This window comes from Semicossyphus pulcher, unplaced genomic scaffold (assembly GCF_022749685.1).
Source record: "Semicossyphus pulcher isolate SPU_LCO1_2020_fin unplaced genomic scaffold, fSemPul1.0.p SCAF_8, whole genome shotgun sequence".
NCBI lineage: Eukaryota > Metazoa > Chordata > Actinopteri > Labriformes > Labridae > Semicossyphus > Semicossyphus pulcher.
The window spans coordinates 24,143,874-24,162,005 of NW_027211759.1; the positions used below are offsets into that span (position 1 = coordinate 24,143,874).

An 18,132-nucleotide genomic window follows, 5' to 3' on the forward strand; every position below is an offset into this window, starting at 1 on the left:
GAGGTTTTAGTCTGGTTTCTGGGACAACTCAGTTGATGATTGCAAATAATACAATTGGGTAACCTTAACCCATTATCATTTTGTCTTTGTAGAAGACTAATTGGCGACTAATTTGTTACAAATTGGACCTGATTGTTTTTTCTTAGTGCATTAGTGTTCTCCAGTGTTTTTGGACTGCCCTCATAAACCTAAAGCTAATTTAAAAAAGCACACACATGCTGATATCTGCTCTGTTTTGATGGTGCAATTGCATAACATGGGTTCAATTACCACATGCGCTTCCTTGATTGATTGCTGCTGTTTTACAGTTAAAATCTGCCTTTTATAATCCTACTACTTCCTATTTTCTACAAGTGCAGGAAGCAAACGATTGTTGCAGCGATTCCCATGTTGTGCAGTGTTATCAGCCACGGATGGATTAACACCAGCCCATGTATGTCCAGTGTACGCTAATGATCATATGATATGTGTTTTGAGCCCTTTTAGTATGGGTGAAGATTAGTTCTGAAACTTAAATGCTCTTTTGGATGGAGATAGTTTTTCGATTTAAAACATTGCTTGAATAAGAAAAGGTCGATGTGTAGCCTAGAGCAGAACTATCACCTTAGCTGCTCACGTTGAAGTCAGTTACCTGAGCAGGTAGGAGACTAGACCTGACACTAGTGTGACATCGTTTGGATTCTTCCTCATGTTGGCTTTCCACAGTTTGGGCCAGTCCTAAAAGAGACAAATATGTATTTATAACTTATTTGGAAACATATTTACTAGTTAATGTATTCATATACTTACATGGTCTTGCTCATATTCCAGTACATTGGTATAGAGAATACGTTGCTCTTGCTCCTCTGCAGTCATTGCACCAGGCGCTGCAAATCTCCTGTAATGACAAAAACACAGGCAGAAACAGTTACTGATATTTTGTCTACCCCAGTAGATAGAAATAAGTTCAAACTGACTTTTCCCTCTCTCTGTGCTTTTGTAGGAATCCTGTGTAAAATAGGCAGAGTGACAGAAAGAGTTTTGATAACTGGTTGGCTCTAAATGATCTCCAAAAAGAAATGAAATCCTTTCAAAGAATTAACTAAGTGCTATAAGCTTACATAACAACACCAATAGATAATACCAGTTTCTTAACTGAGCCTTAAAAATGCCCTTTGGAGCACAAAGAGGACATGGGCACGTCAATTCAGCTCAAAGTTTAGAAGATGCTGGTAGGACCTAACCTGAAAGAGGCTACATTTACCAATAAGTAAACTAAATAGAAGAAAATAAGTATAATAATTCCTTTTAAAATCTGCATGTACAGTTTAAAGCATTTGTTTTAAATATACATGTCAGCTAAGCAGGCCTCATTTCAGCTTGGATTGATGTGTTAGCGGCAAAGTAAGAGCTGGATTTCTGTTCAAAGGGAGCTAAACAGCACACATCTATTTTTAGGTGGTTAAAGAAAGAAGGCAGCAGCTAAAAACAGAACAAAGTTTTAACCCAATTGAGTGTTTTTGTAGAGAATCATGGTGTACCTGTTTGCCTCTTCCTGCAATCTTAGTCTTCTCTCCTCCATCTTACGCTGGAGCTAATGTTTCAACAAACATTAAGGAAACTTTTTGAATCACATGGAACAGCTGGTAGTGATGATGTCTTTGACTTTAAATGAAGATCATCTTATCTCTGGCTTTTAAAGGACATGAGAAAGCAGCTAACGTGAACATTTCATTAAAAATTTGTTAAGTTTGGACAATTAGATTAGATTCTGTCATATTCTGTGATATAAATATTTACAATGGTCAAAGGTATTTACATGGATATAGGGATATGTAAAAAATTGTATACGCTCCTTTAAAAGCAGGCTGTAGAGCCACAGTGCCCCTGTTGGATTCAGCAGGACTGTTTAACAAAGGTGATTCAGAGAGCCTCAAAGTTACAGTTCTGAGCATCATTTTTGGCATCTATTCATTGCACACAAAGCTCTACTCTCCTAATCAAGGGATTTGGAAAGCTGGGTCAAGCTAAAAATGAAGCTAGCCTTGTGCAAAAAAGACGGACATCTCTATATAACAGTGAAAACAGAACACAAGCTGGCAACACAAGGATACAGCATCCTGTCTGGCTTTGGCTATGATGAGGTTCTCCATCATCTGCCGCTGGAGAGAGAGCGTCTGCATTGGAAAAGAGGAGAGGAAATTAACTTACATTCATGAAATCAAATGTGGGCAAGGAAGAATACAACGTAAAGCGATTGTATCTGTAGAGGAAAAATACAATTCACTTAGTCAAACAGGAAGGTGGAAATTAACTTAAGGCTGATTTTAGATATTACCAGGAGAAACAAGACGTCAGGCCGTTACCACGAACATTCTGAGGTTAAAAAATAAAGTTAGAAATGTGAAGCTAATAAGTCCCGAACCAACCAATATTTTGGGGTCTAAATTACCTATTGGTTCAAAAAATGTTGCAATTGCTCCAGTAGTTTACCTCAGCCATCAGCCACAAGATGGTTGTGCTGGCTGCAACATTATCCTTAGGGCAAAAGTAGTCCATTAAACTACGCCCATGACACATGCATACTAACCCAGTAAGGCAGCAGTAGAGCAGCAGTTCCTGGATTCAACGAGGTTAAATGTTTTTGTCGTCTGGTGGCTTTGTGACTGCTGTTTTTGGATTCAAAGAAAAGGGTCTCTTAATCTCTTCAAATAGGGTCTATCTATGTAGGGATGCTTTCTGTAATGTTGTCAGACACTTAGACTAACAACCTGAGTCTGTCAGTGGCAAAAACAAGCACTTGTAGTGGACATACAAGAAGCATATACATAAATTAAATAAATAATATCTATTATTATTATATATTACAGACAGTTTTGAGACTACCGTCTGAAGTAATCTACTGGAGCACTTGCAGTTTTTTAAATTAAATACAAAAATAAGTTAAAACAGGGCACAGGTTTGAACATACAGGTATTAGACTTTCACTTACTGAAAAGGAACCTACCACCCTGTTACAACCTGCACTAGAACAAGGATAGGTGCACAACAGAAGACCAAAAGTCTTCCAATTCCGTAACAACCATTACAACAACGACCAAGAGACAGTATTAAGTCCATAATGGTATCTAGAGTAGTTTGCATCACCAAAGACGTTTCCAAACTTGCAGTCAGCATACTGTTCACTCCTTGGTGACCACACAACGATCTAAAACAGACATTAATCCAAACTCTGGAGAAGTCTTGACAAGTAATATTATTTATATAAGAGCATACAATCAATGATGAAGGACGGGTCCTGGCGTTTACTGCTCAGCAGAGTAAAAACTGGAAAAGACTACATTTGAATTTGTGAACTGTTTAAAAGTGACGTAACGTTAATTAGCAAGCTAATAAAGCTTTACCTTTAAAAACTCCTTCAGTTTTCTCCAGTAAGCACGGAGCTCCTGACGCCGAAACATTTTCCGTATCTGAATAATGAGTACATGAGTCAAAAATGAACTCTAACAGCACATAAGAGTTGATATCGGGATGAAATAAGTTAGCTTATTGATCGATGAAATTAAGAAAATGTTAAACGTTAGATATCAAATTTAATGTCGCCCGCTTACCATATTTTCTCCTGTCTGGAGACAGTTTTTATTAGAGAGATAAGTACGAGGACTGGAGAAAGTTTTACTTTTTAACTGAGACGTAGTAGCCCTAAATAACCCAAGCTGTAGAGCGATATCCAAACAACCCACTCCCCCTTGACTCAGGTACTCAACTACATCAAGCTGCGGCAAGCTAACGGAGATACCATACCGGAAGTACCATGCGAAATTCAAAATAAAAGCATAAAAGATGTCGCTTAACCTGTTCAAAACCCTCTACAATTCCAACGGACATAACGTCAAGGTCGAGCAAGCTAACGGCGATACAAGCCCGGAAGTACCCGAAACTCAAAATAAAACCACACAAGCTGTTGCTATTCCAATGGGCAAAACTTATTATCTGGATTTACAATGGCTTATATCTGATTTCCTCCAAAAAACAGACACAAGGACAAGTTAATTCTACAAAAACACTATCCAAAGAGGGTACATCTCACTTAATTTACTCTCTCACGCCTACTTTTATATAATTTCCCTTTCTCCATCTTGTGTAATCTGTGAATTACAGATGCACCAACCCTCGCTTTCTCACTTGTACTCCCTTTCCAAGTGAGAATTTAACATCCCAAAGACCGTACAAGACTTTTATGTTTCTAGTCTGCTTGTTTTTAGTCTTCTCACCAGTCAAGGTGGGTTAAACTATGCGTCAGCATCACCCTTCCACACACTTATTCATTCATCAAACTAATTAAGTGCCATTTTGCGGTTAAGTATATTGCAAAAGGACACTTGACATACAGAGCTGGAGGAGCCTGGGATCAAACAGTCTTTCTTTGTCTGACCCTTTTTCAAATAAACATTATCCCTAATATTAACCAGGAAGTACATGGGCAAATAAAGCAAAGTCTCATTTCAACCCAAAAGCAAAATACACACCTGGAAATAATACAATACACTTACAAATTTCTTCTGTAATTGAAAAACATATAAATAAGAGTACAGTGCTTGCTCTCTCAATTTTAGTTTGGAAATTTAGAAAAGGTTTTCAAACGAAAATGTTTTCGATAAAATGTCTTATTTTTCACCGACTTATTTTTCACCGACTTGGACTGAGGGTTTTTCTAACTTCTCAATTTTTGTTAAATGCATCTTATTTCGACTCCTCTCGCATCATGTCTCTTCCTTGCCTCCTCTACTTGCATCTCAGGTGGGAGGTTTGGGCGTACTGTGCACAGCACAGGACCCATAAAATGACTTAGTGTTTGCACTTAGCTTATTTGTTTTTCAGGTGAGGACAGAGATAGGAGAAGGTTATGCCTGAGAGAAACATAAAGGAGTAAGCAAAAACAAACTTGTACATGGTACTGTACATAAAACATTGTGTAATTAACTCATCTTTTAGTTTGTTACAGTGTTACAATGTTACCATTTCATTTAGCAGATGCTTTTGTCCAAAGTGATGTACATCTGAGATTTAATACAACACAAGCAACAATCAAGACAGTAGGGAACGAAGTCAGTAAGTGCCAACAAACAGCTTCAAGTGCGATCGGACACAGGTGCAGACAGGCAGTGCACAGGGCGTTATTTTTTGTTTTGTTTTGTTTTGTTTTTTATTGCTATCTTTTTTGTTTTTATAATAATCATCAGCAAAATCAGCAAGGTCAATATAGTCATCATCGTCATTATGAATATCGTAATCAACATCAACAACATCCTCAATGTCATCATCACCAATATCATCAATATGATTAAGTCCAGAGATGTTCATGAAAGAGCTGGGTCTTAAGCGTTTTACCCTTAAAGGTGGAAAGGGACTCCAGTTTAGAGAGTCTAGTTTCTTGTTTCTAGTTTCTAGTTTGTCCACTGTTCCAGTGTCAAAACAATAATGTGTGCAAACACACGTACCAAAGATGTCTTCTGATAGGCCTGGCCAGGTGTGAGCCGTGCGAGACGAGCTTCATAGTTGGCTTTCAACTTCTGGTTCAAACGTGATGCTTCTTCAATGGGTGTCAACTCCCTGGATCGCAAACACACACACTTGTCAGCATGACACAACAGTCATCACTATAGCAGTTGAGACACAATGAAATCTTTAAAATGAACATGGCTGACATTCTCATGAAGGCTCATAAGAGCAAAAATAAATCAAATAACTACAGAAAACATAAAAGAAAAATGGGAGAGAGAGGGTAATTTTTCAATAGCAAGTGAAGGCTGGATGGATTCGTGTAAATTCAGGCAGAAATGCATGAACTCGCAAGTATGATGGGATTCCTCTTAATTAAAAAGCCAATTTTGCTGCCGAATGTGTAGATCTCAACAAGCCAATCACTGGCATATATTTAGGGTGTGTTCAGTGATGAGACCCTTTAGGGCAACTAAAACAAACAAGAAGTATAACAAGCAACTAGAGTGACCTGCCCCTGCAACAATTCTTAGAAACATACTCCACATACGTTTTTTATATTGTGAAGAACATTTAGAATGATTTCTTTGCCTCTTCAAAAAGGATTGTTCGTTAAATCAAATTGTGGACCACATAGGTCAAATATGTGAGGCCCATACGGCTGAAATTTGCTCAAATATACACTTAAACATGTAATATCGATATATTTTAGAAAACACACTTTTTAATTATGGTACACTTTCATTCTCCCACAATTACCGTATAATCCCCAGAGGTTTTCTACATCTATACAATCTACATCTATTTATTAATAAAAACATGTATGCAAGTTATTTCTTTTCATTTGAAACACATTCAAAACACACATAAATTACAGCCTAACATCTGGTTTCGCTATGTTGAGTTTGTAATTCTGCCAGCTACCGGTACGGTAGTTGAGCTCAGCCTACGGCAACGTTAATTGTAGTGAGGATGGCGGCTGCACTGGCGATTATGACCGCGCATGTCCGTGACGAAAGCTTTTATCATATCACCATCGTCTGAGTAAAATACCGTTACACAATAACATGCCTCTCTCTGCCTTTTATACTGCTATATTGGCCATCCTGGTCAAGGAAGCAGCCCACTTTTTGATGGAAAAAAATGTATTAAAAGTGCGTCTTATTCGCTAAATTTTACGCTAATTAAGTTCTTACATTTTGGAAAAATCTGAGGAAGGCAAAGGAAATAAACTGGTTTTATGTCCTGATGCATGTTTTGTAACGTAACCGGCTGTCTCAAAATAAAGAATTTAAAGAAAAGTTTATGTAAGCGTCAACAAGATTCTGGGACTTTTTTTTTGAGTAAATATTTGTCATTATTCTCTTAGGACTGATAAATATTATCCATAGACACAAAGAGCACTGAGTGAGAGGGAACTTTTTTAAACCTTTTTAAATCACTGGGAACTTGAGTTGAGGAGTCAATCCTTTAAATTGTATTTGCAACCACATGTCTAAAATTTAGATAACTGCATTGAAGACATGAAAGAGGAAGACTTTGTTTGACCTGGTTCAGATGAAAACATTTTGATCTAACTGGAAACTATAAGAAGCTGGTTCTTAGAAATCTCTGTTATCCGAGCTGTGTTGTCCACTTCAGAGGATATCTGTCATTAAATGGAGCAATATTTGCTGTCCTGATAAAAACTGGCCCCTTACTTCTTGCTTGTATCCTGTGACTCCACCGTTTGTAATCGCTGGAAGATTTCCGGAGGCAGAAAAGGGGAGAGTTCCCCTCCACCATCTGACATAACCCTGCGGTGACCTGTCTTTGTAGGGCTGGTTGCTTTTCGTCCTGCGTCAACGGGAGAATCACATGGAGGGACTGTAAGAGCAAAGGTGAAACAGAGACAAGAAAAGGTGATTGGCTTACAGGACAGAACCATGTGGCTTTACATTGGTTAGTTTTGATTTGTGACCCCTGGGGCAGGCTCCAGGTTAGCAGTGATTAAATGAGATGTCTCTGATTGAGGAGGATGTATTCACCAGTGTTTACAGGAGCGGTGGCAGCAGTCTGACAGGGATCTGATAGGTCAGCCGGACAGAAATAAGAAGTAGAGACGGAGTCAGACAGGTCAGGGGGATCCGCGCTCTTCCCTATAAATGACTTGGCTCGCTCCAAACATTGCTCAGCCAGTCTCAACATCCGCTCCACCTCCACCACCACCATCTCGCTCTCCTCTGAGGCCGGGACAGAGAAAAGAAGACACAGAGGCATGAGCAGCGTTTTTAAAAGAAACTCCTGCATGATTATCTAAAGCAGGTCCACTATAAGGTCATCACATATCTGATTCAATTTAGCTTAAACAATCAACTGCTGTATTTAAGCTGATTAGTTCAGCTCTGTTAAGAACGATTAACTACACTGTGACCGCCACATGTTCACATCTCAGAGGTTTTATTCTGGTCATGTTTTAACAGCACCACTTGCTAAATACTTTGAACATATCGTAACAGTATATCAAAATGTCTACATACAAAAACTGGACATTACAATCTCCATAGAGGATAAAATGGAAGGACTGTCATATTAGGTCTGTCTGATTAGCTAACAGTGATTGATTTACTTCCTATCTAGAAATCATATTTATTGTGATTACTATGTAAATAAGGGAAATTAAATATTTAGTTATCCTTCCTAATCCTGCACATTTCCTCTCTGTTCAAACATAGATTTACACTGATTTGACTTTAAAAACATTAAGCAATTATTTAGTAACAAGTAAAACTCAATAACATTGATTTCTTTGTAAATGTAGGTTAAATTGACACGGTAAGCAGTGTTATCATGTGTTATCAAGTCACAGTACCTCAAACACTTTGAGCTACTTGAGGAAAATCAATTTAACTTAATCAAAGACAATACTGTGATTTAGCAGATTGAGATCCAGTGATCATTTCACATGACTCAAAGGTGGAAATAAAAATATAGAAGCCTGTTTGATTTCTCATCATGTTGTAGCTCCCATTAGTTAGCACTAGAGGTTGGTAGAGGGCTGAGGATTCTTAATGCATTCTAAATGGACATTTACACTATTTTTCCACCATATATTTAACAAGAAAATGTGTTTTCCTGATCAGCTGTGCCAGCAGTACCTACATATACTGGGATGCACTATGCAAAAGCTGCTGTCAAATGACGGCGCTGCTGCCAGAACAACAAAAGATTTTGCAGCTGCGCCTTAGAGTCACAGAGAAGAGGGGCAACAACAGCAAGCATTTTTCACAGGTGAGAGATGTTATAAAGTTCAGTTTATCATCACTTGAACATTTCAAGACTCAGATCTTACTTTGTGTCCCTGCCTCCTCCAAGAGTGCATGTGAGATGTAGTTGATAGTCCGGAGGTATTCACAGTAAGCTTCCTGCAGAAACGACACAATTAATATCTTTTAATTATAATCATCATTATAGTATACAGTAAACAAAATAACCATAATCCAATAAAAACATAGTGACAAGTCTAGTTCTAAAAATAGAATAAATGTTTTCTTAACAACCAAAGGGGGAAATCAGAAATAGAGAACAAGCAGATATTTGCATACAAAATATTTATCAATCGAGACATAGTCCTGGGTAATGTTATGTGACTTTTCGACATATAAGCAAAAAGAAAAAACATAAACCACACAGCACCCGACTTTATCAGTATGATAGTATTATGTAATTCAAAATTTCTCTATAACCATTTACTGTGTTGTGTTATTTTGTGCTTGTTGCAAACTGTGATGATTATATCTGGCCATTCTAACAATCATTTCCCACATTTTACGAATTGATTCAACACCAAAGCAAAATGTACTGATTACTCATTATCTTCACATACCAGTCATGGCTTAGCTTTTTTTTTTCTTGCCCAAGGAGAGCTGACTTTTTTTTTAAACTAAGCCATTGCTTGAACTCAATAAGAGACTGGTGACCTGTCCAGGCTGTACACTGCCTCTTATAATGGGATAGGCTACATCCCTTCACAACCTTGGACAGATAAGAGGATAAGTGGGTCTAATGGACAGTCTTTGCTTTAGTATGTTGATTACTTTTACTGTTTCTGTGAGATTCCATTTGTTGATTAAGGACTTAATAGTAATATTTTTTAATAAATAAACAATATCTAAACCTTCCCTAGAAGTCACAAGGCTACTCGTACTTAGTTGATGTAGCCTATTGGTCGAACTCTGCAAATAACTACATGTTAATGTGCAGCGTAATGGTAGTATAATGTTACTGTTAGGAAAAAGCTGCTGTGTAATGCAGTGTTGGTTTACAAAGTGCTAAATGGTCTAGGGCCAAAATACATTTGTGATCTACTGACACAGTACGAACCATCCCGACCACTCAGGTTGTCCGGGACAGGTCTGCTTTCTGTCCCCAGAGTCAGAACCAAACATGGAGAAGCAGTGTTCTGTTTTTATGCTCCGAATATTTGGAACTCCCAGAAAATTGCAGGTCCACTGAAACACTCACTTCTTTTACATCAAGGCTGAAGACTCACCTTTTCACAGCTGCTTTTTATTAAATTATTTTAATAAATATATTCTAATAACTATTTGTATTACTTATATCTGCACTGTAACTTTTATTTTGTATTTTGTAAATCATTTATTTTAATTTAATTGATATTTATTTACTTTTAATTGATCTTATATTTTAATCTATTACTTAACCATTTTAGCTTCAATATATAAAGGTCAAATAATGCAACACTAGGAGTCTGGGACTCCAGGGTCTGGGACCCATATAAATTCTGGGAATTCTAAAAAATGAAGGAAAAATTTGAACTTACGAGTTGTAATTAAAGAGAAAGACTTGGGCAAAAGAGCAAAAGAGTTGTTTGGATTCAGCGATTAAGAAACAAAAATTGTGTGACTGAAACAACTCCAAGGGTTTGGAACCCTTAGAGGACATAAGGTTGTTCTGGGAGCACCTTTTCAGGGTTTGGAAGATAAAGTAAGCATATACTGTTGTAGTGACCTGAACTTTTATCTTTTTTTCCCCCGCTGCTTATATTATATCTTCGCTTTGCTTTTTAATGTCTTGTTTTATAACGTGTTTTTTTTGCTTTTGTCGTCTTGTGTAAAGCACTTTTGAAGTGTCTTGTTGCTGAAATGTGATAAAAAAACTTGCCTTGCCGAATTTTTCAAGTCGTTTATTGCGTGATGGAGTTTTACAAGCCGAATTTAACAGTATTATAACACTATTATGACAGTCTGATGCAAAAGTAGGCTATAGTTTGTGTTATTGCTTAGACAGGATTAAAAAAATGTAGCACGGCGCAGGTGCTTTTGGAATGCAAACTAACTTAAGTGTACCATTTAAATTACGATACTAACTACAAGAATAGTCAGTAGCAAGTGAATAAAAATGTATTAGGCCTAAGTCAAATACAATTTTAATGTCAAATACAATATAAAGTTCATATTGAGTGTCCAGCCTTTTATTGACGTGTCGCTGATCACAGTAGGTGTGTTTACGGACCGACCATTAAATAGGACATCCTGAAGTGACAGGTAAACAAACTAGCTAACCCTCTGACAGCTCCCGCCCCCTTCCGTCTGTTTACATCACCACAGTCAGTTTCCTGTGGGCTTAAAACCTTCGTGTCATCGTTACAGACAAGCGGTGTGTGACCCTACCTTATGTTTGTTCCCTCCATCCAGCTGTATTGCAACTTTGGCCATTTTCATGGCATTTTGAAGGGGCTTCACCCCACTGTCAACAGTAGCCATGGTTAGTCAGATCGTCTTTTCTTCTTCTTTTGCTTTTCTGCCTGTCTTTTTTCTTCTTCGTGGTCAGTCAGTGCTGGCTGACTTTTAAATGTGTTATACTGCCTCCTACTGGTCAGGGCCGGCAGAGTCAAGACAATGAAGTATCTACGTTTTCCAATTTGTTTTATATTTTCATTCTTTATTTTCCAAGTATTCAGATAAATTAATATTTATCTCTCACCTCTTACATCAGAAGCAATCAGTTTTCTTCGAACCAGTCTGGGGTCCAAAATATTTTAAGTTTCTCAAAACTTGTGTAGGCTAGCACAATTTATACATATTTTTCCAAATAATTTCTGCTTTTCTTCCATGTTTTAAAACTCTTTCTGTTTCCCTAGCTGCATTATGTTGATGTTATATGCTCTTTTTCAAGTGCCATTCGGGGAGCAAATCTATCAGGAAGCAAGTTAGCTTCTTGGTAAATTGATGATAAAAAGAATGCATTGGATGAAACTTTTTAAGTTGCTTGAACTTAAAAAAAATAAGTGGAAACTCTCTCATGGAAAAGAAAGTATACATGTTTTGAGTGTTATCATAAAAATGTGTAATGTTTAAAACCTTTTACCTGGTTTCTGATGTTTCCAGCTATAAACCTCCTTGTGTGTTATGTTTGTTTTAGTGAAAGGAGAGGAGATGGTCAGCATGAAGCATGAAGCTTTAAAGTGCAAACACACAGGTAAATAGAAATGTAACTGTAACAAAACAGCCGTCCTCAGGATGAGTCAGAGCGGTCTACACTAACACAAAACTACAGTACACATCATCTACAGTCAGTTTTCAGTTCTAGTATGTAAATCTCATAGTAGCATTACTGTGCAATGAAGCGCAACACCCACCTCAACCCTCTGTTTTTCTTGACGGAAATGACAACGCATGACGGTGACAGTAATTATTAAAGCAAATATTATAGTACCATAAGTGGTCAATGCATTAACTGTATGTCATCTCATAACACAGATAGGACGATCATTACGCACGGACATGAATTTAGGTGACAGAAAGGAAAAGAATTTCAACGGACAAGGATGGTGATGTTAGATATTTTTTTTATTGTCATTTTGTAATTGTCAACATAATGCATGAGATGACCCATATAAACATCTCATATATGTAAATTTGTTGTCTTAACAATACTTTCTATACTTAGAAAATGTGCATAGCCAGTAATACAGCTCAATAAATCTATACAATTAAAAAAAAAATACAAAATGTTGTTTAAAATATTTTCACATTCCAGGCCTGCAAATCCAGGCATTGATTGATGACAGTATTAAATATCATCTTCAGGATGACTGGATGCTGTCCTCAGTCTTGTGGAGCTTATTGAAGACATTCTTAGCCCACGGAAAAGTCTGACTGTAGCAGATCTTATTTCCTCTGATAGTCCGAACGCTGCGAAACAGATGATAAATAAAATCAACACTTGTAATAGAAACATAATTTTTTGGACTGCATTGCTTTAACTGCAGTATAATCTCACATGTAGCTCAGTATAAAGAGGAATAAATGCTTTCTAAGAATAAAACTTAAACACAAGCCATCCAACTTTCTATTTCTTCATTAAGCATTATGAGACAAAACAACAGAGCTCAAACTTACATGAAAGCCTTGTATTGACAGGAGCTGTGGGTCTTGATTATGTCAGACACAACATTTAATGGTAAACTGCCCTTGTAAAAGTTGAAGCAGCAGTTTCTAGGTGTTATGTTGCGCAGAGCATTAGCTGTGGGGACAGAAAAATGGATCAAGTCAATACAAGCATGTCTGTGACAAACTGAAAATGATGAGGCACAAAAAGAGATCACTCACGTATGGCGCCATCGCAACAGCAGACGATGAGCAGCAGCCCCAGAGAGAAACAAAGAGTCTTCATGATGGTATCAGCGAAAGGATGATATGATGATGATGATGTTCTTCTTCTTCTTTCTTTGCTGTGATCCACTCTGAAAACGGCATCCTTTATAAATCCAGGGTCCTTTGTGGAAGTGATGTCAGCTTTTTCCAAATTAGTCCAATATGAGACATCGCAGAGCAGAATTTCCCCCCCTAAGCTTTCCACTGCAAAAAGTCTACAGGTGTCTACTAGTGCTGAGGAAGGAAGTTACGATGAAGGCAGAACTAGTTTTCTTGCAATTGCTAAAATCACCTCACTCACCACTGAAAGCAGAAGAGTCATGTTCAGTCCTTATCAGATCTGCATCTCATTTTGAGTCTGTGGAAAGTTTATCATGAGTGTTAGAGAATGTTAAAGTTCTTCACATACATTATATGTTTGTAATAGTACAGACAATATTACATTTTCAGCAGATGATACTCAGGTGTTTTTGTTCATTGATTCAGCTGTAATGGACACTTTGTTCTAGGTTTTGTCATAAAATAAGTCTAAATTCAAAGCGAACAATCTTATAAAAACTTATTTTAAGACACTTTATGGAAAGGATTTAATGTGACAGGAGTTGTTTAATCATTAGACTATGAAAGGGCTTGTTGAACATAACGAACTCGCCGTCTGCTCCCACACATCTCACCTGGGAGAGCAAGCTGTCTTCTGACCACTACGGCCTGTTGTCTTTTCTAAAGGGAGAGCCAAACAACAATCTCATGCATGAGCCGCCAATATTACATCAGTTTATGACAAACACTGAACAGGATAACAAGCCAGATAGCGTCAGCTCAGACACAGATACCTGCTACTTAGTGCAAACATAAAGATAAAATATTTTTACATTTTTTTAAGCTTCATTGACTGCCAGTTGTAACCCCGCCTCCTGCCCAATGACAGATAAAATAGGCTCCAGCCCCTCCGTGACCCTGAACAGGATAAGCGGTATAGATAATGGATGGATGGATTTTTTAGCTTCTAGGACACTGTTAGTAAGACACCACCAACATCAGTAACTGAAATAGCGGCGGGAACAACAAGCAGCACCCACCTGTCACACCTGAATCAGCCACAGCCTTTATCATACAAAACTCTAAGAGAGGTCTATGCGACTTCTGGCCCGCGGGCCAGATTCGGTCCTTTTTAATTTTTCTCTGGCCTGCAAGAAGCCGCCTACACATCCAGCTGGTGTCTGTAATATGATAAATATAACTAAGATGATGAGCATCCAGTGTTTCCCATTCAGTCTTAACCCAGATGGTCCACCCAGGTATATTAAAGTAACTATCTCAAATATTTTCAATTAAAATAAATGTCTGTTAAGTCACTATCTATTGCCGAATGAGGTAACACAATGGTGATTGAGCCTATGGCCCACTGATGAAAGTCTTTGCATTTGCAGTATATAGTATTATTATGGACTGGGTGTCTGTGGCGACATTCACGGGAAAAAATCACAAGCAGCGCCCAGTTAGTGACGTGTTTCCATCACCCAGCAGTGGTTGGTCTGCCAGAGAGGGTAGGCGGAGCTAAGCGGCTGCTTTTCCGCTCTCTGCAAGTGTTGCGAGTTAACAGTAATCTACTACGGCTGAACAAACAAAGAAAAAACGCTCAGATGAAGGCAATCGTTTAAAAAGGAAAGCGACCGTGAGTGAGGAAAATCAACAGGTTACAACTGGAGCCAACCGTGGACATCACACATGCAACACTGTCTGGATATCTGGGAAGTGTGCTCCCGCAAGTATCGTTTATTGCCATGGGTGCTGCCAAAGAGAAAAAACTGAGATCTTTGAGATTAGCACTTTAACGGCTGCCAAGTATTTTTGCCGACCCATTTTAGTTTTTTTACAGAAAAAGTCACATGAGCCAACTTTTAGCAAACAGGCAGCTTTATAACGTCTCTAAATGGACCAAAAGTTAATTTTGGAAAACAATTTATCTTCTTTGTCTGCCCTAACAAGTAATAAACCAAGATATTTATTGTTTATGTATATATAAATCAAAAAGGAATATTGCATGACTAGTTAATTCCAATATTATTGAAATCTATAAACATTATACTGTAAATGCAGGAGCTATTTGAAGCCATTTATTGACAAAATTTTCTGTGTGGCCTGCAAATCCTTGTGATTATCCTATGTGGCCCACTTGCTGTTGAAGTTGAATAGCTCTGCTCTAAGCCTTAATATAATCCAAACAGTTGAGTGATGTAAAAATTCACTCCCATATACAGTTTTCTACAAGAAACGTTTTTTGGCAGGCTGTTAACATTTATATTTCTGCTATAGAGACATTTTTACATGGGACTCTTTGGGGATTGACTCTTAGCCTCAAGAGGCCATTAGAGATAAATTAGATAGATACTTAGAATTAGATAAATAATCTCATTAGCCCGTCTGAAGCTCATTAAATAACACATTGTATGTGTGTAACCCTAAAAATACCCAAGAGTCAACTCGTCTATTTGTAGATTTAAGAGGAAGTTAAGGTTCCTGGTAAAGCCATCACACACAGAGCACATATCATTGCACATGACACCCCCTCAGTTCATCCTTCACACTGCTTCCTTCAGGTCACAGATACAGGACTCTGGCCATAAAAGGGCACGCTATGGCAGGAGCTTTGTTCCCTCCACCATAGCATCATAATACCACCTGGTAACTGAAGGGATTGAAAGTGCTGTTAGGTGTATATGTCATATCGTTATGTTATATACGTGGTATCTATGTAATCTATGTATCCAAGAGGCACCGTACAGATTGTGGCAACACATTTCCTGGAAAGGACAATAAAGAATCTAATTTAAGAAACTGTCAGATGGATTAGTGTCTTTCTGATAAGCTATGCTAAGTAGCTGCTATATTTACAAATAAGAACGTGGTGTTAGTGTGCTCACGTAAGTTGGAAGCGAATAAATGTATATCTCATAATGTCTTACAATTGTTTTAATGTCTTGCAAAGAGTTTAACTTAATGCTTTGATTATCTTTACTCTTACAGTTAAAATACCTTTCAATTAGTTATTTTATGTGTAAGTGTTAAGTTTCCACGCGCCAAAAATGATAACAGTATACTGTCTGTGTTTGGGTTGATATGTTTTTATGTGGCTGTGAAGGTGTCATTTCTCACTTTTTAGTTGGCGTTTTTGTTTGCAATGTCTATTTTGCTTGAGTATTTTTGGAATCAAAAGAAAACCCCTTTTGTTTCTCCTCCACAGAAAGCTACATCACTAGTTTACCATGAGTCAGTTCTCCCCTGCATGTAAATGTGTGAAGTGTGGTGAAGACTGAAGTGATGGAGACAGCGAAAGGTTTCCCAAGATCTTATCAGCTGTTTTCAGAATCGTGCACAAACATAGGCTCAGCCGAGCATCTGTGACCTATTTACATGCATTTTGTGACCACGTAAAGTTCCTCATGATTAGAATCTCTGGTTGATTTGCAAATATCCATCCATAGGCTGCCAATGTAATGCATTGAACTTTTTACTGATCTGTTGTTCAACCTTAGTTCCCAAGGATAAACACAATGCATAAAGATCATAAAGAGTCAGTGTCACAGAGTGGTAAAAGGACCAGAATTTTCTACCTGGTAACTGAGATTTTATATGAGAAAATTACAATAGCACCTCATGTACTTCTTTTTTTAACTTAACTCATGGAAGCAACACTAAATTATCGAGGGAGGGAAGCCAATGGGCTTTTTTCAGACACACTCGCACCAAGCCGAGAATGTAGTTTGGATTTGTCTTTATTGAATTAGAACATATCTCATAAGAAACCTTAAAGATATAATCTCAAAGATTTTCATTTAAATAAATGTCTGTTAAATCACTATCTATTGCCGAATGAGGTAACACAATGGTGATTGAGCCTATATGGCCCACTGATGAAAGCCTTTGCATTTGCAGTATTACAGACTGGGTGTCTGGTGTGACTTTCGTGGAAAAAAAACACAAGCAGCTGCCAGTTAGTGACGCATTTTCCATTACCCAGCAGTGGTTGGTCTGCCAGAGAAGGTAGGCGGAGCTATGCTCTATATGGCATCACTGTTTGGTTTGGATCTGCTACCAAACAGGACGAACAGACTGCAATGGACAAACGTCTTACATAAACAGGTGCTTAAAATGTGCTACATCACCAAGCTAACATGCTGATAGTAACCAGGTGTAATGTTTATTGTGGTCATCATCTTCTCGATTGCTAATAAGAATTAAACAAAAAGTGCAGCTAAGGCCAAAGTCACCACAGTTCATCCTTCAAGGACCCCAAATGGCTGAACCAAAATTCACAGCAGTCCATCTGATAGTTAACAATTCTGCCTGTAAATTTCAAAGCTATTCCACAACTTTAAGAAGTCAATTCTAACAACTAAAAAGGAAATAAATCAAAGGTTTAGAAGGAATTTTAACAAATTGTCTTACAAATTAGAGATTACAATGAAGAAAAGATGAATTCACAATGATCTGAGGAGGGCGATGCAGTGATAGATATTCTTACTAAAGTGTATAAAACTGAACAGCTACAAAATGATCTCCAAACTATAACAAAGTTTTCAGAAGCAGAAAGGGAATAATACTGGATACATACAAGTGAAATGGGTTAACATTGAAATATCACAGGTGGAATGAGGTTTACTGTTGAGCACTTGACATTCATGCACCCCAAATTTGTTGGGTTCCTACTGATGTTAAGGTCCTATATCTTGACGTTATGAGTGAGAATGTAAAGAAAGTCTGGTATCCAAGTAAAATACTGTTTATCAACAGTGTTGCGATCTACTTGACTCCAAAGACCGCAAGAGGCTAAGTGAAGGAGTGTGAGAGTGATCTGTTTGACGCGCAATGATCCAGCTTGAGTCCAAAATCCTTTTAATTATTTATTAAACAAAAAGAGTAAAAACAGCAAACTGGAATTACAGCTCATAATATCAAAAAATACGGTCATTAAGGTGGTCAACAAAAATGC

General features: G+C 37.7%; 2 protein-coding genes across 2 annotated transcripts in view; both read right to left on the reverse strand.

Annotated features, from left to right (window-relative positions):
• Positions 1-11,310, reverse strand: part of vps9d1 (VPS9 domain containing 1) — a 31,622-nt gene extending 20,312 nt beyond the window's left edge. Inside the window, exons 1-9 of the mRNA XM_069687231.1 lie at positions 11,154-11,310; positions 8,813-8,885; positions 7,509-7,703; positions 7,182-7,347; positions 5,481-5,592; positions 2,094-2,156; positions 1,521-1,573; positions 790-877; positions 632-717 (exon numbers count right to left, since the gene is read on the reverse strand). Of these exons, the coding sequence (XP_069543332.1) occupies positions 632-717; positions 790-877; positions 1,521-1,573; positions 2,094-2,156; positions 5,481-5,592; positions 7,182-7,347; positions 7,509-7,703; positions 8,813-8,885; positions 11,154-11,246 (929 nt within the window). The 5' untranslated portion in view covers positions 11,247-11,310. The remainder of the gene's footprint in view (positions 1-631; positions 718-789; positions 878-1,520; positions 1,574-2,093; positions 2,157-5,480; positions 5,593-7,181; positions 7,348-7,508; positions 7,704-8,812; positions 8,886-11,153) is intronic.
• Positions 11,311-12,343: 1,033 nt separating this feature from the next.
• LOC138613503 (C-C motif chemokine 22-like) lies at positions 12,344-13,367 on the reverse strand. The gene is given in 4 exon segments (XM_069687193.1): positions 12,344-12,677; positions 12,885-13,008; positions 13,095-13,179; positions 13,182-13,367. Coding segments are annotated over 4 exon segments (378 nt in total). The 5' UTR covers positions 13,242-13,367; the 3' UTR covers positions 12,344-12,568.
• Positions 13,368-18,132: the final 4,765 nt, after the last annotated feature.